This window comes from Podarcis pityusensis (assembly GCF_964106645.2).
Source record: "Podarcis pityusensis genome assembly, chromosome: 14".
In the NCBI taxonomy this organism is placed as follows: domain Eukaryota; kingdom Metazoa; phylum Chordata; class Lepidosauria; order Squamata; family Lacertidae; genus Podarcis; species Podarcis pityusensis.
The window spans coordinates 23866821-23890173 of record NC_138039.1 but is presented as its reverse complement, the minus strand read 5'-3'; the positions used below and the strand labels follow the sequence as shown (position 1 = coordinate 23890173).

General features: G+C 48.5%; 2 protein-coding genes across 10 annotated transcripts in view; one reads left to right on the top strand and one right to left on the bottom strand.

The window, feature by feature from the left end:
- The window catches only part of CASKIN1 (CASK interacting protein 1), a 123824-nt gene extending 109109 nt beyond the window's left edge, over positions 1-14715 (top strand). For all 5 annotated transcript variants that reach the window (XM_080981678.1, XM_080981677.1, XM_080981679.1 and 2 more), the window contains 7 exons: positions 273-367; positions 1042-1152; positions 1986-2087; positions 3052-3190; positions 4533-6662; positions 8057-8453; positions 9223-14715. In XM_080981678.1, coding sequence (XP_080837804.1) covers positions 273-367; positions 1042-1152; positions 1986-2087; positions 3052-3190; positions 4533-6662; positions 8057-8453; positions 9223-9319 — 3071 coding nt within the window. In that variant the 3' untranslated portion in view covers positions 9320-14715. The remainder of the gene's footprint in view (positions 1-272; positions 368-1041; positions 1153-1985; positions 2088-3051; positions 3191-4532; positions 6663-8056; positions 8454-9222) is intronic.
- A 799-nt stretch (positions 14716-15514) lies between these two features.
- Positions 15515-23353, bottom strand: part of TRAF7 (TNF receptor associated factor 7) — a 33594-nt gene continuing 25755 nt past the window's right edge. For all 5 annotated transcript variants that reach the window (XM_080981696.1, XM_080981697.1, XM_080981698.1 and 2 more), the window contains 9 exons: positions 22736-22863; positions 21157-21239; positions 20273-20312; positions 20011-20127; positions 18990-19112; positions 18744-18863; positions 18383-18514; positions 17505-17624; positions 15515-16223 (listed from right to left, as the gene is read on the bottom strand). In XM_080981696.1, the coding sequence (XP_080837822.1) occupies positions 16209-16223; positions 17505-17624; positions 18383-18514; positions 18744-18863; positions 18990-19112; positions 20011-20127; positions 20273-20312; positions 21157-21239; positions 22736-22863 (878 nt within the window). In that variant the 3' untranslated portion in view covers positions 15515-16208. The remainder of the gene's footprint in view (positions 16224-17504; positions 17625-18382; positions 18515-18743; positions 18864-18989; positions 19113-20010; positions 20128-20272; positions 20313-21156; positions 21240-22735; positions 22864-23353) is intronic.

The window sequence follows — 23353 nt, the reverse complement described above, 5'->3', positions numbered from 1 at the left end:
CAACCTTGCCGCTTGCTTTCATGGGAGCTCAAGGGCAATAAATGTCCTGTCTGGCATTCTTACGACAGAGAGAGAGAGACGCAGCTGGGAGCCACTTTCAAATGTTGCTCAGAGGTTGACAAACCAGGGGCTCTTGATGAGGCCCACTGCTCTCCCAAGATCTGAAATGTGGTGGGCAACCTGGCATCCTTGCTGTTGGCCTTTGTGTGAAGGGTCCCAGCAGGCCTCTCCGTAATGCTAATCCACCGCCTCCCTGCCTGCTTTTGTTCCAGGTTCTTCTCGGACGCATAGTTTGGGCACCTCATCATACCCAGGGCAGCCCTACAGTGAGCAGCCGAAGAAAGTGGAGCCCATGTCAGAAGGGAAGGCAAGTCTGAGAAACTCGCTGCTGGGGGCTGGTGTTGTGGTATTGATGGAATAGCGCAGGCATGTGGGAAAGTAGGTGGGACACTTCCTAGCAATAGTTTTGAGGAAAAGAGCAGTCCAGGCTTTCTAGGGACTCTTGTCCAGCAATTTGAATTCATTGGTTTGGGTTTTACCAGCACAAGGGCCCACAGCTCGCAAACACACACACCTGTGCTTGTAAACTCTGAATCACAGAAATTGCAACGCGCTACACGCAGGGAGCTGGTGGCGCGACTTCTTGTGTGATATAAAGAAAGAGAACGGCCCTGTTTATTTCAGGGGTCGCCAGACTTTCTGGGCCAGTGGAATTTTGATAAAGAGCCGCAGGCACCAGTCACAAGATGGCTGCCACAGGGGCGGGACACGCCACAAAATGGCTGCTGTGGGGCTGCGCCAGCGCGAAACAGGAAGCAAACAGGAAGAGCAAATATTCTTCTGTGTACTGCAGATTTCTGAGGGGAAATTTACTGAGACCTTTGCAAGCACCATTGGTTAATTGGTGTACACACCAGCACCCACCAGTGCTGCATTGGTTCATTTAAGCATCTAGCTCTCCCTTTTTCAAGGGTTCAAGGTAGGAAATTTGCAAGTGGATTTAAAATAGCCATGAATAATTGCTCATCTCCCTGCTGCCAGAGCTCAGAGGCTGTCTACCAGTGGCTATACAAGTTCCAGCTGCAGCTTTATGCCTCCAACTTCATCAATGCTGGGTATGACATCCCTACCATCAGCCGGATGACGCCAGAGGTGAGGGCTGGCAAAGAGGGAGGTGGGAGGGAGCTGAGTTTGCCACACGGTGCAATGGCAGGCTCTCTTTCACACAAAGCTCTGGTGTTAGGAGCTGGCTAATTTTACAGGTGTGCAATGCATCCCTGCCAAGTAATTTTGTCTTCTATATGTTGCCTGGCAATGGATATTAAGCAACGTAACATATTCTGTGCTTTCAATCAGCCTTCCCCCAACCTGGTGCCCTCCAGCTTTTTTTGGACGACAACAGCCATCAGCCCCAACTAGCATGCCCAAAACATCTGGAGTGCACCAGGTTGGGGGAAGGCTGGTTTAGATGATAATATATTTTAAAATATAAGAAGTATCAGGTGCATGGTGAAACGATCTTGGATTTCCTCCATGGTTGCTTGTTCTTGCAAATGTGCCTTACACAGTAGGCCTACAGAATCTCTTCTATCAAGTTTTAGTTCCTTTCCAGCAACACTCTCTCTTTTATGTTAAATGGAAAACTGGGTGGAGACTGTGGGTGGGGGCAGCCAAAACGAGCCTCCCATTATAGGCCATGGCTGGCACCCGGAACACTTCTCTTAGGAGGGAGGAGACGCTGCCACATTTTGTACGCAATTATGATGTTAACTTCGCTTTTGGTCTTTGCCTTCAGTCCACGAGCCATGTTTACCTAGCTGGGCGAGTGGACAACTTGGTCGGGTTCAAAGGAAACCTCAAGGCTTTGCCAGTGACCCTCCTGCCTTGATGGGTGATTCTTTGTGGTTCCCACTGATCCCTTTTTGGGGGTTCTGCTTGCTGCTTTTGCGGCACCTAGTAAGAAGTGGCTCTTCTGTTTGTTGTAGGACCTGACTGCCATTGGGGTCACGAAACCAGGACATAGGAAGAAGATCGCTTCAGAGATCAACAGCCTAAATATCCCTGAGTGGCTTCCAGAGTACAAGCCAGTAAGCTTTTTCTTTCTTGCACACAGAGTGGTCACCATCTCAGGCTCATTACCCTGAGGTGGCAACTCCCAGCCTACACCAACCAAGAGAAATTCCAGGGTGTCTCTTGCTACTTTTGGGTCCCCATGTTTGCTTCTGCACTCAGCCTCTCTTAAGTGCTGCTAAGGCACTGCTTTTCTGCAATCAGCTGGAACCAAAATTAAAATTCTGGTCCCATACATCACTTAATATAGCACTGTATTATTATCCAGCAGTTTCTTTCCTCATAGTTAGGATCCAGCTACAATGTTGAAGCAGAAATCAGGAAAGAACCTTGAAACATTAATTAAAAGCTTCTCGTTTATAGTTTCTGCCTTTTCCCCCAGTTCAGTGTAATGCAATGTTACTAATAAATTACCTTCTGGGTTACCCTGAATGTTATACATGTTCTTGTTCCCATGGTGAGGAAGCACTGGGGAAAGAATCTTTAATCACAGCTGGAACTGGTCTGTGACCGTAATAATAAAATTCATTCAATCAATCAATCTTTAATCACTGGAGGAAGCCACTACTAAAGCCTCCATTTGCAGAAATAGAAACTGACAATAAGGGGCAATTAATACAGCTATTTAAGAGGGACTTTATTGTGAATTATTAAACCTGCCGTCCTGTTCTTCAGAAAGCAATAAAAAGGGTGGAAGCTGCAATAAGAAAATGTTTAATTAAAGGTGCATAATCCTCAAAATGGCACAATAGAGTTTCAATAGACAGGCTGGCAATGATCTGGTAACAAGGTACCTTGGATACTCCATAAAACAGATTCCAAGCATGGCAGCCCAAAGACCGAACTGTTACTGTGGAAACAACCCATGGATTCTGGGAGAAAACAAACTGCACCAAGGTTTGATTTCAGAGCTCTGGTGGTTTCAGTTACGATGTGATTCAGGGAGTGCTGTTTACATACTTTGTCCTCTGACCCCCCCAGGCTAACTTGGCTCTCTGGCTCTCCATGATTGGGCTGGCACAGTATTACAAGGTCCTGGTGGAAAATGGTTATGAGAACATTGACTTCATCACTGACATCACTTGGGAGGACCTGCAGGAGATCGGCATCACAAAGCTGGGTGAGAAAAGGCAGATTCCCAACCTGGTTCTGCCATGTCTCTCTCTCTCTGGGCATTTGGGGAGTGAAGGCGCTGGGCAGGGGAGTGCAGCATGTCTTGTGATTTTGCATTTGTGCATCCTGGCCACCTACCTACATGCTTTGTTTGTGGGAAGGTGTGGGATTGGCAGGGAGGGTGGCTCAGATTGCCTGGGACATTGCTTTTGCAATGAGAATTTAGTCTGAGCATGGCAGGGATGTCCAGTTGAATGTGTGACACGCCAAATCTACAAACTCTCTTACCTGCCCTTTAAAAAAGTATTCTCTTTTGCCTTATTTAGAAGATGCCGTTGAAAAGGAGGACAAATGGAGAAAATGACACAATAAGGATGTTACAGTGGCTGCATTCACACATTATTCTAAGTCATGGTTTGTTTTAACCATGGTTTGTTCACAGATAAGCAAACCAGCTACCTGGCTTGTGCTACCTGGCTTGTTCTCTCCCCCCCCTCCCATGTTTGGGGTTTTTTCCTCAGCTGGTCTTGCCTCTGCAGCTTGGTGAACATTTGGGGTGGGATGACCAAACAACAGTTAAGCAACACTACTGGACTTAGATGTGACACCAAACCATTGTTCAAGCAAGCCCTGCAGTTCACAAGCCCAACTACAAAGCATGCCTTCATATTGTGGCTTTGTTGCCAGAAAGAAAACCATGCTTAAGCCTGCTGTGTGAGGTTTGGCTGCTCAAACAGACCTTAATCAGGCTAACCAAACTAGGGCTTAGAATTACATGCAAAAGAAGCAATTGTGTGTGGAGGGTAAAAGAAAGAAAAAAGACTGCAGCTAGACCCATGGACACAGGATCAGGGGTTTTTTTATGGCAGAGGGGGAGTTTGCCTTAAATACCAGGGAAGAGTTAAGTGGCCACATAAAGTTGTTGCTGCTGCTGATGGACAAGACCAAGCCCAGGAAAAGGCCCCTATCCATCCATGGTGCATTTTGTAGCAAGGAGTAAGAGAGATGCAAAAACAAGCTGGTTCCTTAACTGGAGAAGGTTTGGCTCAATCCAGTTCATGACTGGTGGTACAAGGCTGGAAAAAAGCAACTCTGTTCCCTGGAGTAAATTATAAGGAATGTTATAAGGACTGAGCTGAGTATTTTCCTAGCTGATGAAATAAAAGAAAATATAGAATCGCAAAATCATAGAATTGTAGAGTTGGAAGTGTCCTGAAGGGTTATCTGGTCCAACCCTCTGCAATGTGTCATTTTCCACTGTTGTGGTTTGCAGAGTCTCGGGATTTTGAACAGCCGACTGGGCTTTTTGTGCAAAGAGACAGACTCCTCTCTCCCCCATGTTCTTTCAGGCCATCAGAAGAAGCTGATGCTAGCAGTGAAGAAGCTGGCGGAGCTGCAGAAGGCCGAGTACGTGTCGGGGACGCTGAAGAAGAAAGGGGCGCCACAGTCTCAGGACTCAGTGGCCATAGAACCCCCTCAGCAGGAGGCAGCCGAGTGCCAGTCTCCCAAGATGAAGACCTTCCAGGACAGCGAGCTGAGCAACGAGCTGCAGGTGGCCATGACGGGCACCAGTGAGGAGGGGGGGACGGAAAAGCAGGTCAACCACGTGGGCCACTTTCGCGAAGGGGCGCCACCCTTCCGGCATTCCTCCCGCCTCGTCCACGAGAACAGCCTGAGTGGGAGAGCAAAGCAGATTAGCAGCTCCCAGGAGCTGCTGGGAGACGGACCCAAAGCCACCAGCACCAGCATGTCCAAAAGCCAGGAGTTCCTGGCCGAGGATGGGAAGGAAGGCCCGGCCACCCTGCCCAAGGAGGTGCGGAGTCTCCGGCACGGACACAGCATCAAGAGAGCCAGCGTGCCGCCAGTTCCCGGAAAGCCCCGGCAATCGTTCCCCCCTTCTGCGGGCCATTACACTCCGCCGCAGACACCCACCAAGCCCCGCCCATCCTCGCCACAGGCGCTTTCCGTGCCGCATGCCATGGCCAAGGTCAAGCCCACACCGCAGCTCCTGCCGCAGTCAGACCGCCCGATGTCTCCTCGCTCGCTGCCGCAGTCCCCCACGCACAGGGGCTTTGCTTACGTCATGCCGCAGCCCGTGGAGGGAGATGTCCACACGGCAGGCCCCTTGGCGCAGGCGGTGCCCGTGCTGCCTGTCTCGGTGCCCGTGCTGTGCCTGCCGCCTCAAGCTACAGAGGGGGAAGAAGAGGGAGGCCGGCCGAAGAAGAGGGCTCACAGCCTGAACCGCTACGCCATGTCAGACAGCGAGCAGGAACGGGACGAGCTCCTGGTGCCGGACGCTGTGCCTTACGCCACCGTGCAACGGCGAGTCGGGCGCAGCCACTCGGTGCGGGCACAGTCGGGCGGCGATAAGAACGTCAACCGCAGCCAGTCCTTTGCGGTGCGGCCCAAGAAGAAGGGGCCTCCGCCTCCACCGCCCAAACGCTCCAGTTCGGCCATCTCCAGCACCAACATGACCGATGACTTCACCAAGGAAGGAGAGGAGGGCCTGGAACCACCCCAGGAGCACCAGCAGAGGCGGGCAAGCGACTTTGGTGGCACAGTGGACACTGGCAGCGCTGGGAGTGTGAAGAGCATTGCTGCCATGTTGGAAATGTCGTCCATTGGCGGCGGCGGGAGAGGGCTTGTTCTGCAGAAGCCGCCCGGAGCTGGGAAGGGTCCCGACGGCTACTACTTGCAACCCGGCGTCGCGGTGCACCCAGCCAGCCCAGAGCACTCCCGCGTTGCCACCGTCCTGGCCACTGTCAAGCACAAGGATGCCATTGGGCCGGATGGCGAAGTGGTGAACCGCCGGCGCACCATCAGCGGCCCCGTGACGGGGCTGGTTGCCGCAGCTCGCCGTGAGCGTTCCGACAGCATCAAGTCAGAAACGGGCAAAGATGGCGGCCCCGTGGAGCGGCTGCGGGTGGAGCACGGCGGAGGCTCCCCGCAGAACAGCTCTGGCGAGAACATTCCCTTTGCCGAGGAGGGCAACCTGACGATCAAGCAGCGGCCCCGGCAAATGGGGGTCGCCAAGGCTGAAGGTGGAGAGGGCTTGTCGCTGGCCCACCGGCACGGGGACCTCTCCAAGGTGGAGGCCAGTGCCACTCTCAAGAGGAGGATCCGTGCAAAGCAGAGCCAACAGGACAGCGTCAAGTTTATCCTGACTGAGTCGGACACGGTCAAGAGGCGGCCAAAGTCTAAAGACAAGGAGCATGAACTGGCGCCGCTGTCTATCTACCAGAACGGCACTGCCACCATCAAGCGCCGGCCGGCCTCCGAGATGAGCGGCGCCGAGGCCACAGCCCTCACTGATCAGCAGGAGAAATGTGACAATACCTCAGCCCAGCTCCCTCCGGAAGGCGAACCCAAGAGGCCCGTCAAGCCGCCGGTTTCGCCCAAGCCGGTCCTTCCCCAGAAAGTCTCTGGGCCTCCTACGCCCACTTCCAAAAAGGTCCCGATTCCTGGCCCTGGCAGTCCAGGTAGGTGTGCCCTGCCATGGGGGGGGGGGGGGGGAGAAACCGCAACCTATCTTCTCCCTCAACAGGGAGCCTTCCTGACCCACTCACTACTTCTCTTCTTCTTCCCATTGCCCTTTTCACTCCCGCCAAGCTGCTTTCAGTGGCTATGGCTGCGGTTGGTGTAACCATATTCTCATGGATATCTGTGCCGAGGCAGGGAAGTGGCAGGTGTCTGGGGTCATCAGGCTGGGATGGAGGGAGCTTGGTTTGAGGCTATCGTCTCTGGTGACTGAATGCAGGAGAGGATGCACAATTTTATTGTCTTAGACGGCAAATACTTTGCTGATGTGGTAAAGACAGAATATTAATGATGGAATAAGTCACTACTAGCCATAGTGGCTATACTCTGCTTCCAGCTGTCAGAGTGGGCAATCTTATGAATACCAGTTTATGGAAATCACAGAATTGTAGAGTTGGAAAGGACCCCAAGGGCCACCTTCCCCAACTCCCTACAGTGCAGGAATCGGAACTGCAGAAGAGATGGCCATCTAACCTTGGAGAATCACAAGCAGGCAGAATGCTGTGGTACTCAGGTCCTGCTTATGGGCTCCCCTTTGGGGCACCTGGTTGGCCACTGTGAGAACAAGTTACTGGGCTAGATGGGACCCCTTTGGCCTGATCCAGCTTCACAGCTCTTCTTACAAGTTTCCTGCCTTCCAGAGATCACTGCCATAAGATGTATGGAGGACTAGCAACTTAGTTGGCTTTAAAATAAGAATAGACAAATTGATTGAGATATAGTGCTGTCAAAGTCTACTAACCCTGATCACTATGGTGGTACATCCATGGTTGAAGTCAGTACAGTCGCACCTTGGTTGCTGAATGCCTTGGAACGCATATGTTTCAGCTCCCAAACGATCGAAAACCGGAAGTGAGTGTTCCGGTTTTCAAACTATTTTCGGAAGCCGAACATCCGGCGTGGCTTCCACAGCTTCTGATTGGCTGCAGGAGCTTCCTACAGCCAATCAGAAGCCACGCTTTGGTTTCTGAACGTTTTGGAAGTTGAATGGACTTCCAGAACAGATTCCATTCGACTTCCAAGGTACAACTGTATGCTTCTGAATGCCAGTTGCCGGAAACTTGCAAAAGTAAGAACTGTTGCCAGCCACAGTGAGAAGACGATGCTGACCTGAATTGGCCTTTGGCTCTCATTATGTTCTCAAGCCTTGAAAGAGATCAAGAGTCCTCAGGACCCTGCCTTAGAGAGTCAGGGAGTTGTATCCAATGTTAGTGCTTACTCAGATTAAACTCACTGAAATTAATGGACGTTGACCCAAGTGTGTAGCAGCTGTGAAAAGGACAAATTGCATGTAAGGAAGTGGCGAAGAAGCAACTCTTTTTCTCTTCTCTCGCAGAGGTGAAGCGTGTCCACGGCACCCCACCGCCGCCCATCTCTCCTAAGCCCACACCACCCCCGACGGCGCCCAAGCCTAAGGTCCACGCTGCCCTGCAGTCGGCGAGTGCCAGTTCCACGCCTGCGCCGTCGCCTGCCAAGCAGCTGGCGCCCACCATCAAGCCTTCGAGCACGCCCCCCTCACTGTGCTCCAGCCCGGCTAAGCCATTATCTCCCGGCGGGGCCCCCCCTCAGACAGTGCCAGTCAAGCCTCCCCGCTCTTCCATGGCTGGGCCGTCGGTAGAGATCGTCAGCACGGAGAGCGTGCACCAGAAGCTGGAGGAGACCAGCGCCTCCCTGGCTGCTGCTCTGCAAGCCGTGGAGGAAAAGATCAAGCAAGAGGATGGGCAAGCAGCAGAGTAAGGGCCTTTACTGGGCTGGGCGAGTGGGAATGGTGGTGGTGATGGAGGGATGGGAGCAAAACAAAAGTGAAGAGCCAGCGCATGTAAGAGAAAAAGGCTGCTGGAATAGAGGTACTAGGTGGGAGTCAGGGAAGCGTGGCTAGCTAGCCCTCGTGAGTGATCTGTTTCCATTAAAGAGACTCAGAAAAAGCAGCTTTGGTTTTCTTTCTTTGGTTCTTCTTTGGTATACTTCCCTGTATAGGGAGGTTTTTAATGTTTGATGTCTTGTTGTGTTTTAATTTGTTGGAAGCTGCCCAGAGTGGTTGGGGCAATCCAATGAAATGGGTGGATGGAAGACAAAGTACTGTATGTTAATTGATCAGTCCATGTGACGTGATATAAGTTTATAAAATGATGTATGGCATCAAAAAAATTGATGGAGAACAGTTTTTCTGCCTCTCTCACAACGCTTTCTTTTGTCTCTCCTGAATCTCCCAACATTCAGTTTCACTGGCTATCTGTGAGTTCTAGACATCCAATGAAGATGAATGTTGGAAGATTCAGGAGAGACAAAGGGAAGTCCTTTGTCACAAAGTGCAGTTGTAACTTTAGAATTCGCTCCCACAGGGAGCAGTGATGGCCGCCAAGTTTAAGAGGATTGGACAAATTCATGGAGGAGAGGGCTATTGAAAGCTAGTAGGCATGGGAGAATGTAGAAAGTTGTGTAGTGAGAAAAGAGGGTCTTCCTTGTGCTCTCCTAACTCGCGCTGGTGTCCTTTGCCCTCAGTTCCACCGCAGAATCCAAGAGCACAGTCAGCATTCTCGATGACATTGGCAGCATGTTTGACGACCTTGCGGACCAACTGGATGCCATGTTGGAATGAGAGCTGGGAAGCAATCACAGCCAACCTCAGGATCTGCCATGGGCACAAGGGCACAATCATCTCCATGAAGATCTTCCCTTCCTCCCCTTCCATCTTTTGAGGTTTGCACAAAGATAAGGTTACCTCAGGATTGTGCTGAAACAAACCCAGATGCTTGGGGAAGGCTTTCTTGGGGCTTGGAGACCAGTTTTGTGGAAGCGGCAAAGAAAAGGAAAGAGCCGCCGCTCTTGCGCTGTTATTTTCCCCCTTCCTTCCTTAACACCTGTTTACTGTGGGGGATACAAGGTGACTTCAATTCTCCTCCTAAGAATGAAGCAAAAAGCCGTATGCCTGGGGCAGGAACTTCTGTTACCTGCAAGACTATCTTCAGGCAAATCTACTCCACTCGGTTAAATTTGAGTCTCCTCGTTTAATTTGGAAAGTATTTCCTGCCCTCACCCCCTTCTCCCAACCAACCAATCCCCAGTCGCTACAGTACCCCAGTGTGTTATCAAAATGTGGCACAAATAACTATGGAGTCTTCTCTGGTTCTTCATGTTTTCTGTTTGGGGTGGAATCTCGTCTTAGTGAAACTCTTCTTGCCTTCCGTGTTGGTATTGTTCCTTGACTGAGCACCGCTGTCCTCTCTCTCCTGTGCTGCTGTCTCGGTTCCTGTGCCCATCTGCACTTATTGGGAAGCGCTGGAAAAGGCGGGGCAGGAGAATGCCCAAGGGAAGCCGTTGAGTCGAGGAGGCCTTCGGCTAGCTGCATGCTTCGTTTCTTTGTCCCGAAAGGTGTTTGTCTTCTCCTGGTGATAATGAAGCTGTGACTGTAAGAAGTTCTGTTCCGTTAAACGAGTCCCATTTGAGAAATAAGCTCCTTTTTCTTCTTCTGTTTGTTTGCCTTGAAAAAAAAAGTATTGTTCCTGGCAAGGGCCGTGCAAAAGCTTTGGTACATTTGCATGACTGATACAGTGTTGAAACATAAAAAGGGGAAATGGGGAAAAAGGAAAACAAAAAATCCTGGCCAAAAAAACCCTGTAAATATATCCCTGGTGGCTTCAGGAGCTGCCATAAATGAATATTTATTCCCGATTTTTTCTTTTAAAGATATACATATATCTCTCTATCCTTAGGGCAGCTGGGGTTATGAGCATGAGAGACTTTGGTTGCGCTCTCTCACACTTCAAGGCACTTGTTTCCAAAGAGTTTGTTGTTGATTTAGACAATGCAGCCCTCCTTAAGTACTGTCTACAGTGGTTATTCCCGGGAGGAACAGGAAGTGGGGCAGAGTTAAGGAGGCAGTAAACAGACATAGGCAATATAATGTATTGATCTTGCAGAGCTTTTGGTGGAGAAGCAGCAGCACTGAGCAGGGGCCAGTGGTAGTTTTGTAGTCTAGCAGGAGTTTGGTAAAAGAGGACTCCCCTGCCGCTTCCATTTCTGTTGTTCCAAATGCAATAACGGTTGCACCCCAACTATCCAAATTGGTTCTGCCAAGGCGAGTGAATTGCAATAGTTAGCTGGGATGTGATTTCAGCCTCTGACTCTCAACTTGTATCTCGGTTGCAATTTTCAGCAGATTGTGGACACACAACAGCTTGTAGTGCTGAGGATGGTGGCTTGCTAGCTAAGAGAGGCCTGACATGGAGATGATGACCCCAGCAGAGGCAGCTCTATTGGGCTTGCAGTGCTGTATGGCCTGAGCAAGTGCAGTCTCCCAGGAAGGTCCACCCAAGGCGCAGCAACTTTTGGTGTGTACAACTATGAAAAATGCGTCAGTGTCTGCACCACCTGTCTAGTGTCAACTCTTGCAATATCCTAACCAACCTGAGAGCTGTTGGGTGTTGGGAGAGGGACCAGCAGCAGCAAGGTGAAGCTGTTCCGCCAGTGCCCAACATTATGTCTTGCTTGGTTCTTTTCTGGCTTAGGGCCCTTGCAAGGTTGAGGCTCTCAGCATTGTAGGAGTTTATGGGGAAGGATCTCTCAACAGAAGGTTGGGTTCTAGGTGCCTCAAAGGCTGCAAGGTTATCCAGAAGTTTTGTAGCATGTAGAATGAATTGGTCGTGACCTCCCTGCAAGTCCCCTTGTTCTGCAGTTGGTTGCAGTGGGGATCTTTGTACATTGCAGGGAGTTAAGGAATGAGAGCCAGTCTCTGAATGCTCAAAGCATCATGGGAGTAGCAGAGCAGCTCCCTTTGGATTGGTCCACAGCTGTTAACACCTGGCACACAAGTTTCTTCTAATCTTCCCGGCTGCCACATCATGGTCCCATGTCATTCTCAAAAAGAAGCACAATCTTGGAATCTCCAATAATGGATTATCCACTCTCCTGCTGCAATCTTCTCTTCTTAAAGCAGCAATGGAATACTCCTCTTCTTCCTTCCTGGGGCATTTCTTGGCAAGGTAAAACTGTCCCCTGTGAGAATCCAGTCTTATGTTAATCTTGATGGTTGGATACTTGAATCAATTACCAGTAGAAGAAACCAAGTGGTGGTGGTGGTGGTGGTAGCCTGGCAGGAAGTGGAGGTCATTTCAGAGAGTGTCGCAGCACCAAAGTTGACTAGCTTGTCATGCATTCTTTATGGCAGTGGGCAAGCATGAACCCGAGTTTTATTCTGTCCTGTTGGACTGGAAGCTATCTTGGCAGTGGGCATTATTATGACTTAACTAAACCTTTTGGCAAGTATTTCAAGATTACTGGTTTGGCTGTGATGACTGGCCTGTAGTGTCTTCCATTGAAGGAGATTTTGGAGATCCTTGGAATGACATTCTGCCCAGACCCAATTGTTTATAACAGTTGAAATGCATTTCCTACTGTTGAGCCCTGGCTGCCTTTTAAGTGTCTTTGGCCTGCTGCATTTCATCCTTCCCTTGTGGGCACTCTTCCTTTTAAAACCACCACAAGGACTACAGCTATTTTTCACCAAGACAAGTCCAAAAAGGCATCTCGAAAATCTGTATCTTCATTGCCACTTGCAGCAGAAGGCTGCAGCTTCAGTCTCGGTGCTGTAATCTCTGGGGGTTTTGTTTAACGTGCAGCGAGGTTTACATTTAGTTCATGTTGCCCCTATAAGTTTTTGGACTCTTTCGGTGGTTCAGACACCTAATTCTGTTCTGCTCTCTTCCTCATTGCTGCTAACACTTGCACCATTGCCATATCTTTCTCTAAATGTTGCTCCCTTGTGTTCCATCTTGCCTTTGGATCCATAGCTGTATAAGCACCAGAAATCATCTGGCAGTGATGGAGAGAGAAAAGCTATCATTGGATCAGAGATTTTGGTTGCTGTGGGCCTTCAGGCTTCCTCTTAAAATAAGGAACCCCCTTCTGTTCACACCAAAAGCACTGGGACCCTTCTTCCTAAGCAAGTAATTACTCAGGGAATTGTTCTCCCTGCAGTTTTGAGGCCAAATGATGACATTATATGCCTTGGGCATGAAACTTTGTGAGCCTCTGAGGCTCTTCTTAGGTCCAAAGTCATCCTTTTTTTATATCACCTCACCATTCACCCATTTCTAATGTCTGTGTCAGTCTCTCTCTCTCTTTCCTCTTTGTTCTCCTCTTTACTTGCAGCTCATTTCATTTTAAAAAAAATCTGTAAGACAAGAAAAGGGGGGGCAGCGCCCCGCCTTGGCTTGAGGGATGGTCCACTCGCGAATCTCAACCAATCAGGTCAGATCAACAACTCAGGAGAACCCCCTTCCAGCCGTCCTGCACCATGACTACTTTTCCAAGCAAGACCACCGAGCCTCTTAAACCCACTTGATTTTGATGCCTGTGCTTTTGCTACATAGGGCCAGTGTAGTGACAGGCTGAAAAAAAAGCAGAGTGGTGTTCTGTTGTTGAGTTTATTATTGCTTTGGTAGAGGGTCTCTCCTCCTCTCACAACAGCCATGTTTATGAATGTTCTTACATGTGAAAACAAAAGCAAAAGAATTTTCTGTCCCCTTTGGCGTGTGATAAAGGGATGAGAAAAATAAGCTATATAAAAGAAGTATTAATTTATTGGAAAGAAATTATTTAAGAATGGATTTCCCACCCACCCCCAGAGATAATTAACAAAAAAAAATATGAAAGGACTTTAATATATATTAAAAAGATTTTAAAATATTATCAACTGTATATTAAACAGTTTTAAGAGATAAAATTGAAAGAACTGGAGTTTAGCTTGACTATTAGACTTATAATAAGCTGTGTGTCTTGTGGTGACATCATTTAAGAGTAGCACAATGTTTTTTAAAAAGGTACAGTTTATCTTGTTTCAAAGTGTGCAAAAATACTATGTTTCTGTTATATGGGATTTTTTGGTTGCCATGTTTATTTTTACAGTTTTAAACAAAAATCAAAGGATGTGCCTTGTTTTCAGAATTTCTGTTAAATCTCATCTCTCAGCGTGTTCTTTTCTGTACGGCCGTTTCTGTTTTTAAGTTGGGGTGTGTGTGTGTGAGCAGCCACATGTGTGTATATGCGTGTGCGTGTTTAAATGCATGTGTGTGGAAGTAGGTAATGTATGCACAGCTGTATATCATTGTACAAATGGGAGTCAATCCAGTTTTGGTTTTTTTAGAACTGGCTTTTTTTTCTTCTTTTTTTGGTCTGGAACATCATAACCTATGGTTCCCTGGCGCTGTGGGTATTTTTTGTTTGTTTGTTTCTGTTTATTTGAAATCCAGGTGTCTATGTCTGAGTGGTGACACTCGTTTCTTTTCTCAAGCACAGATAGCTCTGTCTTTGCTGATCTCCAAAATGTGTCTGGCACAACTTTGAAATTTCTTACATTAAAATAAATAAAAAAATAAATAAAACGACAACATGAAGATACCTGTTGTAAAAAAAAAAAAATTAAAAAGAAAGAAAATGTATCTTAAAAAAAAAAAGAAAGAATATTCCAAGATTCTAATGCTGGATATATACATATTATATATATTATATATATATTATATATATTTTTATTATTAAGTTATGGAAACTGTATTGTATTTTTCCCATTTCTGTCAAAGCTATGCATCTCGCTGCCAGCCTCCTTTCCTTGCTTCTTGCATCCCCACCTGTATTATTATAATATTTGATGGCTTTTGTGGTGCTGTAAAAAATATTTGCTCCTATTTAAAAAAAAAAAAAGGAAAAAAGGAAAAAAAATAGAAGTTGTCTGGGTACGAATACTTAAGAACATGGGAAAGATGCCCTCCTCGCTTGCCATGACTATACATAACATGACGTTAACACTAATAATATTTTTTATTGGGAAACAACCTCCAAAGGCAGTTTTCCATGAGGTGCTAAACCGCTGGGTGCATGCAAGGACGCTATGGTGCTGAGCGATCAGCTCATGCTGCAATTTTACAATAGACAGGTAGGCGGCGCTGTGGATGCACTGATGGCCATCAGTGCTTAATAAATGTCCAAATTGTCTGGTCCTGTGAAACTCTTGTTTTGGCTGCAGCCTAAGGAGGGAAGGGGGGAAAGTCTGAACTGTACTTAACTGGGAATAGATGCTGAGTGGCAGTCACACAGGTGGGTCTTGGCGATTTAGATGCTTGGTAGCCCTATCTAGTGGAACAAAGCACGAAAGTGTTTAGCAGTCTGCAGAGCTAGCCCCTTTCACATTGTGCCGTCATTGCAGGGGTTTCGGATCCCTCCCAACTTCGCAGTTCTGTGATTCACACATTTGATGGTGAAAAGGTGGGTGGGAGGGAGGAGACAGTGAGCGTCTGTCTACTTACTGAGCATTCCAGCCTTTCTGCTTCTCTCACCTTGCTGAGGCCAGATTTTCCCTGCTGCTGGGAAGCTCACAAACAGAGCATAAAGGCCAAAGCTATCCTCCCTGGTGCAGTACATAGTCTGCAAAGATACGGAGATAAGAGGTTTCATTTTAGCTCTTGCATCAACACAAGTGTTTCTTGACAAGGGCGAAAGTGCACATTCCCTTGGCTATTATTAAAGCATTCCACCTTTGACAGCTGGTGGCATGATGTACACCTTCAAAGAAGCAAATCCAAGTCTTCTGCCATTTCTCTGCAATACTTGTGTGGGGAAACAAAATTGTCAAATTCACTAGCTAGGAGGGACAGAAGTACCTGCAGGTAGGTGGGCTAGTAAACTTTGAAATCGCTTGTCTCTGATCCCGAGCTGGGGCTGCAAGGTAGGTTAACTATCAAAGAGACGTTACACTCCTTTTGCTAAGATGCTCCAAGCTGGTCAATAACTCATGCTGGCCTAAAACAATGGTCCATTTTTATTGTCAAGGAAGAAATAATCCAAATCTATATCACAATCTTAAAAACAGTAGAAAATGTCAGTAAAAACACAACAGTGGGCTCTCCCTGTTTTTGTTTTAAACCATTGGGGGGCTTGGTGCCGTTATGACATGATGCTGTGAATGGATGGCCTTGTGGTACCTGATGCGAGGGATGGGAATCTTTGAGACATAAAAATCGTACCTGGTTACATGAGGGGAAAACTGGTCTTTATCATTGGTGGTGGGCACAAATGAAAGAGCTTAGCAGATACATTTAAATGCCAGAAGAGAGAGGGGTCTTCTCCCCGTCACCCCCAATCCTTGGCTCTGGCACTGCTGTTGGCAAAGGTGCATTGTGGGTGCTCACACCTGGATCATCGATCTAATCCCACTTCACCCAAACGCTGCTGTCTTGAGGCTGCAGTGCCCTACTTGTTCCATCAGAAACGGTGCCGCTGTGATGTGGTCTTGCGAGCTTTATCTCCAAAAAGCCCTGCTTGGGACAGGGCCTGCTGCGTCAGGGGTGGCAGTGCTGAGGTACGTGGGTTGTGAAGCTCGCTCACGGCTGGAGTGCACAGTGGGAGGGGCGTTGGAGTGCAAGGAAGCAGGACGACATGTGTGAGCCGGAGGATTATTTGGTAGTCTGCCGTCCACAAGCAGGCAGTGGCACCCACTAGCATGTCCAAACCTGCGGCAGGAAGGAAAGTCAGTAGGGCCTGCGCAAGAGAGGGCCAATCTGCTGCAAGGTGAGGTTCAGACAATACTTGCCCCACAAGGTGAGAGACCCCACAGGGGTTCAAACCAGCAGATCTACCAGTGAGGTCCACACAACTTGTGACCCATCCATCTCACGTCTGCACACTAGCCACATCTGCCCCTGATGTATGCATGACAACTGCAAGAGTTTTTGCACTGCCAAGTAGGCAGAAGGTTGACCAATCACTAGCTTATGAGAATAAACCATTCCGGGACTCTGCAACAACTCATGGAAGGCTGCTGTCTGGGAATGTGCTGATTCCACAAAGTTGCCAACTCAAGAGAAATCTGCTTCAGAAATCTTGCCCTTAAATAGTCTTCCCCCAACCTGGGGGCCTCCAGATGTTTTGGCTACAACTCTCGTGAGCCCCAGTCAGCACAGCGATGATGGGAGTTTTAGTCCCAAGCATTTGGGGGGCACCAGGTTGACAAAGGCTGCCTTAAAGGTACTCACCATATGGGTAAGTGCTTGGAGGGAGGGCCCAACGAGGTTACAGAGGGAGAGGGACAGCCAGGACTTGGGCCCTTAGCAAAATTCACACACACATCAGAGATACAGCCTAACTAAGCAAATAACAAATCAGATGATCTGGTTGGGCTAGTGCTGAGAAATGAGCAAAAGAGCACAAACTGCTTGGGGATTGGGTGGTCCAAGTAGTCTACCCCAACTCATAGGGCATGGGGAAGAGGCATGCTAGACCAGCCTCTTCTAATTTAGTCTGTTCCAGATGTTTTAGGGCAGAACTCCTCTCAGCCACAGGCCAGCACAGACAGGCTGTGAAAGCTGTGCTAGACTATCAGACCTCCACGGAGACAGGATTCAGCAGTACACTGTTGCTGCAGCAAGCTCTTAACCCTGCAAACCACAGCAAACAGGCACCTGGAATAGCTTGATCCAAGTTTTCCCCCTGCTCAATCAGATAAGAAACAGAAAAAGCCCTCTCACTCTGGCCAATAACTTTCTACATTTGCCTATGTTGAAGGAAGGTGCTCTGCAACAGGCCACTGGCTCACATTCATGGACCCACACCACCTTTTCTGCCACATGCATATCTGCACTGTAAGGAACTCTGGTGTGAAGGCGCTGGTGGGTTCAGGGAGTAGCAGTGCTCCGACAGCTAAACCTGCTCAACAACCTGCCTGCCTACTGGGGCGTGGTGCTGTTCCCTCCTGCTCAACGCTGCGCACACCCCTGAACACATCGGCGACCTACCTTAACCGTGCTGTCAACAGCACCAGAAAACAGGCGACCCCGAGAGACAGCCAGTGCTGTGACGCTGCCCTGGTGGCGTAGCAGAGTCTGAGTGCAGATCATGTTATCCATGCTCCATACCTGGGCACAGAACACAAGCTATTATCAGGAATGAAGTGCTTCAAAAATGCTCCGGGCTAGCACCATCAGGCTCTGTCCCAACCCACTCCCTCCTATCAGCATCAAGGATTTTTGAAGCACGCTTAAATTCAGGCCATGAGAACCAAAACAGACTACTGTACTCTGCAAGCACATTTGCAGGGTACGGACATAAGAAGATCCTGTGGGTGGCCCATCTAGTCCAGCATCCTGTTCTCGCGGTGGCCAACCAGATACCTGTGGTAAACCCACAAGCAGGATTCAAGCACAAGAGCCCTCTCCCCTATTCAGAAGCATTGCTGCCTCCAATTGTGGAGGCAGAGCATAGCCATCCTGGCTAAGAGCCTTATACTCCATGAATTTGTCTACCCCTCTTTTCAAGCCATCTAGGTTTGTGGCCATCACTGCCTCCTGTGGGAACAAGCGCCATAGTTTAACTATGTGCTGTGAGAAGGAGTTATCTCTCTGTTGTGACCCTGGTGAAAGGGTTGGGATTTCCCAATTGCCAATCATACCATGGAGACACTGCTTGGACACCAACAGCCATATTGCCTCTCCCACTCTTCCACCCCTGAATGGCAGTTTTGAAAAATGCTGGTTTAACCTGATCAACCCACGCCCCTCACTATTCAAATGTTACCAGTAGTAGTAGTAGTAGTAATAATAATAATAATAATAGCCAGCCTCTGTTTCCTCCCCAAAGCACATCCCTCTGCCCCAGCTAGCAGTGCCTCACTTACCCGCAATGACCGGTCATAGGAAGCGCTGAAGACTTTGGTTTGGTCTGGCGTGGAGATGACCGCCAGGGCATACACAGTGCCCACGTGTCCCGTCAGGGTACGCACCTGCTCTTTGGACTCAATGTCCCACACCTGGAATTGGGAGGAAGCGAGGACCTAGATTACCCTCCAAACCTGCATGGACACAGCAAAGCTCTCCCGCTGCCAGAGCTTTCGTTCTGCCAGTGTTGGCTTGCCAGGCACCACAAGGGATGGATGAGGCCACAGTGTGTGTGGGGGGGGGGGTCCCACCACCCACCTGTGTAGAATGCAAAACCCCAGCACCTTTGCACCCCTGACTCCAAGCCTCTGCCACCCTTACGTGAATGAGATTCTCATAGGTGCCGCAGACAATGTGGTGGTTGGTGACAGCGATAGAGTAGACGCTCCCACCCGATGTCTGCAGGACATGTACACACTCCAAGTTCCGAATGTCCCAGATCTAGGGCAGAAAAAGATGGGAGGGAAGATTGATGGGCCTGGGTTGAAAAGAAAAACGGCAGCAGACAATTATGCGCATATTGGGGGGGATGGGATGGGTGGGTGTGGAATCTGGGAGTGCACATACCTTGATCGTTTGGTAGGAGCCACTGTAGAGGTGATTCTGGGATGCCACCAGCGCACGGACCCAGTGGTTAAGGCCCGTCAGCTCCTTCTTCAGCTTCAGCTCAGTGCCCACGATGTCCCAGACCTGGAGACCAGAAGGACAGGCAGAATCGTACCTTTGAGCAGAAGGTTGGTTTTTAGTCTCTGCTCGCCTGCCCACCCTCCCACCACATCTCCATAGATCAGTCTATGGACAGGCTACGGCATAGCATCTCACAAGCCAACCACACTGCAAATAGCTCTAGTTACACTGCAAATAGCGCTCTCTCTTGTGTGTGTGAGAGAGAGAAAGCAAGAAGAGAGGGACTGAGAGTTCACAGAATGGCCTCGGGTCACCATCTCTCAATCTAACCTACTTCACAGGGTTTCTGTGGGGATAAAGGGTGGTGGGAGAGAACCATGTACATCTCTCTTAGCTCCTTAGCAGAAGTGTGGGATACACAGTGGTACCTTGGAAGTTGAACGGAATCCATTCCGGAAGTCCTTCCGACTTCCAAAACGTTCGGAAACCAAAGCGCGGCTTCTGATTGGCTGCAGGAAGCTCCTACAGCCAATTGGAAGCTGTGGAAGCCTTGTCGGACATTAGGGTTCCAAAAGAAGTTTGAAAACTGGAATACTCACTTCTGGTTTTCGATCATCCGGGAGCCGAAATGTTCGGCAACTAAGCCGTTTGAGATCCAAGGTATGACTATAAACGTATTATAATACATAAGAAGTGGGAATCTCTCTGTTGCTCAACCACAGGTTTTGTGAGTGGTAAAGTTGAATGGGGCGAGGGAAATTAGTACAGCCTGCTAGATGAGGGAATGGGGTAACTGGAGGAGGAATCAGCAACAGTGAAGAGAGTTTTTTTTATAAAAAGTCAGAATTGAGAAGTGGAGGATGAGGGTTAAGGAAAGGTGGCCTGGAAGCCAGGAGGGGGAAAAGAAGGAGGGATGGTCTGGGGGTCTTCTTTGGCTGGAGGACCCAATCCTAAATTATACCTTGATGGCTTTTAGGGAGCCACTGAAAAGCATGTTGTGTGACGAGACCAGCGTGCAGACAGGGTTGTCATGGGCCCGGATAGTGTTAACTTTCTGCAAGGTTTGAATATCCCAGACCTGCAAAGATTACAAAAAGGCAGGGCATGTAAAATTGTTCCTGGCCATGCCCTCCACAGCACTGAGAGGAAGAGCTTTTTCCACAGACTCCCTCCCAACCCTCAATAAAGCAAGAGCCAGGCCCTTCCCAGACTTGGATACTTACAATGATGGTGCAGTCAGCAGAGCCACTGTACAGCTTATTCCTGGGCAAAAGAGAAACAAAGACCTTTAGGGAGCACTAAGACAACTGTCCGAAGAAGAGAAAGCACAGCTGGTTTGGCCTGGGTGCTCGTGGTGAGCAACAACCACTTCCAAGCAATCAGGCAGGGGAGGTTTGCTCAAGAGAGACAGAGAGGTGTTTGTTATCTTCAAGCTGCTAGTGATGTGATTGATAAAAGCAAGTGTGGGTAGGTAACTCTGTAAAATCTTGTGGACTACTAACTTTAATGATGTTATTGGCAAGCCTATGCTAAGAGGCATGGGATTCCCCTCGAGTACAGAATAAAATGCCCAATGCAAATGATCAGCTGGAAATTTTATCTTCCAGAGAAGCTTAACTTTCATAATAAAAAATATGCACCTTTCTAGCACTCATGGCTGTGAAAAGATGCAGGAAAGTGGCTGTTGAAGCCTCAGAAGTCAGAGAGGGGATGATGAGGATTTCCAGAGATCAGGGGTTGGAGCTGCCCTGCATAGCTTATGAACACCCGCCCCCCCAATAGCAAAACCAGAATTATGGAAAGTAACAAAAAATGTGCAATGCTGCTCTATTGGCACAATTCATACAGAATTCAATCTTTCTTGGAGAATTTTAATCTACACAGCCCTGAATAAAGGGAGATGGATTTGCCCGAAGGAAATTTCCAGAGTTACCACTAGAAGGTCAGTTCACCCAACTGAGTAACTGGAGCAGCAGCAAATACCATGTTACGAGAGCACTTGTAAAACCTCTTTGCAATCAGGAAAATATTGGGTTTGAGAACGACTCCTATTTGGATTCAGCACACAAGCAGCCGCAGAAAAGAAAGAGTGGCCGCTCTGACTCACCCCTGGATGCAGAGAGCCAGGACTATCCCATCGTGGCCTTCCAAGGTTTTTTGGCACTTGTATGTGGTACAGGTATCCCACACCTAACAGGAAACAGAAGGGGGGGGAGTCATGTGACTGGGCTCCAGAGCAACCAGGAACCAGGGCAGGAAGTCAGCCGATATGCCACAGCTGGGAAGGCAGGAAGCAGGTTGCCTCTTATTGAGCACCTGCTTTCCCGACTTTCAGGCCAAGATAAGCCAGTCCAGGAAAGTCAGTGAATAGGCAGGTTTTCCTAGGGAGCCAGAAACAGAGAAATGCAATCCCTAGCAGTTCTCACTGTGACAGATATTTGGCAGGGAGCAGGGAGCCCAAGGGCAGCGCAGAAGAAATGGGTGGTTTTGTTGTCATGCCTTGGTTCATACTCAGAAGGCTTTGCAAGTGCACTTCCACTGAGAAGTAATTCCAGAAGGAGAGGATTATAGCACATAGCTGCTCTGAGAAGTGCTCAACCCTCCCTTCCAAGTCCTTGCTTGGATCTAAACGTGTACCCCATGGGTAGGCAAACTAAGGCCCGGGGGCCGGATTCTGCCCAATCACCTTCTAAATCTGGCCCGTAGATGGTCCGGGAATCAGCGTGTTTTCACACGAGTAGAACATGTCCCATGTCCTTTTATTTAAAATGCATCTCTGGGTTATTTGTGGGGCACAGGAATTTGTTCTCCCCCCCCCCCAAAAAAATATAGTCCAGTCCCCCACAAGGTCTGAGGGGCAGTGGACCGGCCCCCTGCTGAAAATGTTTACTGACCCCTGGTGTACCCTGATAAAATGACATGGCTGACTAGCGCAGTATCCTTTCCCCTCCTAAGAGCCAGGACTCCACACTTGGAAGCTTGTTTCAAATTCAGGCAAACTTTCCATTTTTAGTAGTTTATGACAATTATGAAGCGGAAACTGAGAAAATGAGGCTGATTAAAGTCATGTAGTATTCATTGAATATTAGTTCCCCACCCCAACCCCTCTTTTTCTCAGCTCTTTTAATGGAAACAAGTGTTTTATGTCTGCTTGGCACTGTGGAGGACTGGAGGAGGAGTAATAATTTTCAGAATGCATAATAATTTTCATCTGTTTACTATACAGAGGTACCTCGGTTTATGAACTTAATCTGTTCTGGAAGTCCATTCTTAAACTGAAACCGTTCTTAAACTGAGGCATGCTTTCCCTAATGAGGCCTCCAGCTGCCGGTGCCCTTCCACCGTTCAGATTCCGTTCTGAGACCGAGGTAAAGTTTGCAAACCGGGACATTACTTCCGGTTTTGTGGAGTTTGTAAACCGAATAGTTCGTAAACAGGGCTGTTCTTAAACTGAGGTACCACTGTAATGTTAAAGGTTATTTCAATTTTCAGTCTTTTGCCTGCTCCTCATAAATAAAGGATGTGCTCAGTTCCTTAATTCTACAGCTTGCTGCAAATGACCGCCTGAGGAATAGCAACATGCAAACTTTTTTTTTTTGAAAAACCCCCCACTGAGACTGCCTCAACCTTGCAGACTGGAGGTTCCTTGTGGCTTCAGTGCAGGCTCAGAAACAAGCAGCTCTTACCTTAATCGTCTTGTCTGAAGAGCCGCTGAAGAGCAAGTCCCCTATGGAATAGACGCACAGGCACCAAACAGGGCCCTGGTGACCAACGAAAGTGCCTTTGCACTTGAAGATCTGCTGGGGGTCGTATGCTGCAGGGGGAGAGGAAGAAGAAGGCAATACCAGCAGCATGAGAGCAAGACCCCTGTCAAGGATCAATGTCCTCTTAGGAGGCACTGACTTACACACCTGAAGCTAGTTACACTGCCACTGCTTTCTATAGGCAGAACCCCCTGAAGTGCTTTTTGGGGAGGGTGCTGAGAAGCTATTCCTACATAAGAACAGGGCTGCAGAATCAGACCATGGTGGGTCTATCCCGCCCAGCAGCCCTCTTAGAACAATGAGTGTTGCACTATCAACATACAACTATTGCTTCAGTGGAAACCAAATATTGTGTTTCCTTTGGTGTGCTTTAAAGCTAGAGTATGGTTGCATATGGACAACCAGTGTTTGTTCAAACTGCTCCACCATAAGCCTGAGGTTTTGGTCCATTTCCAGGCCTCCCTAGAAAACTTTTGTAAAATTGGAAGCCTGGCATAATCTTACTTCGATTTAAGATGGTCCCATTAAACCTACTAATAT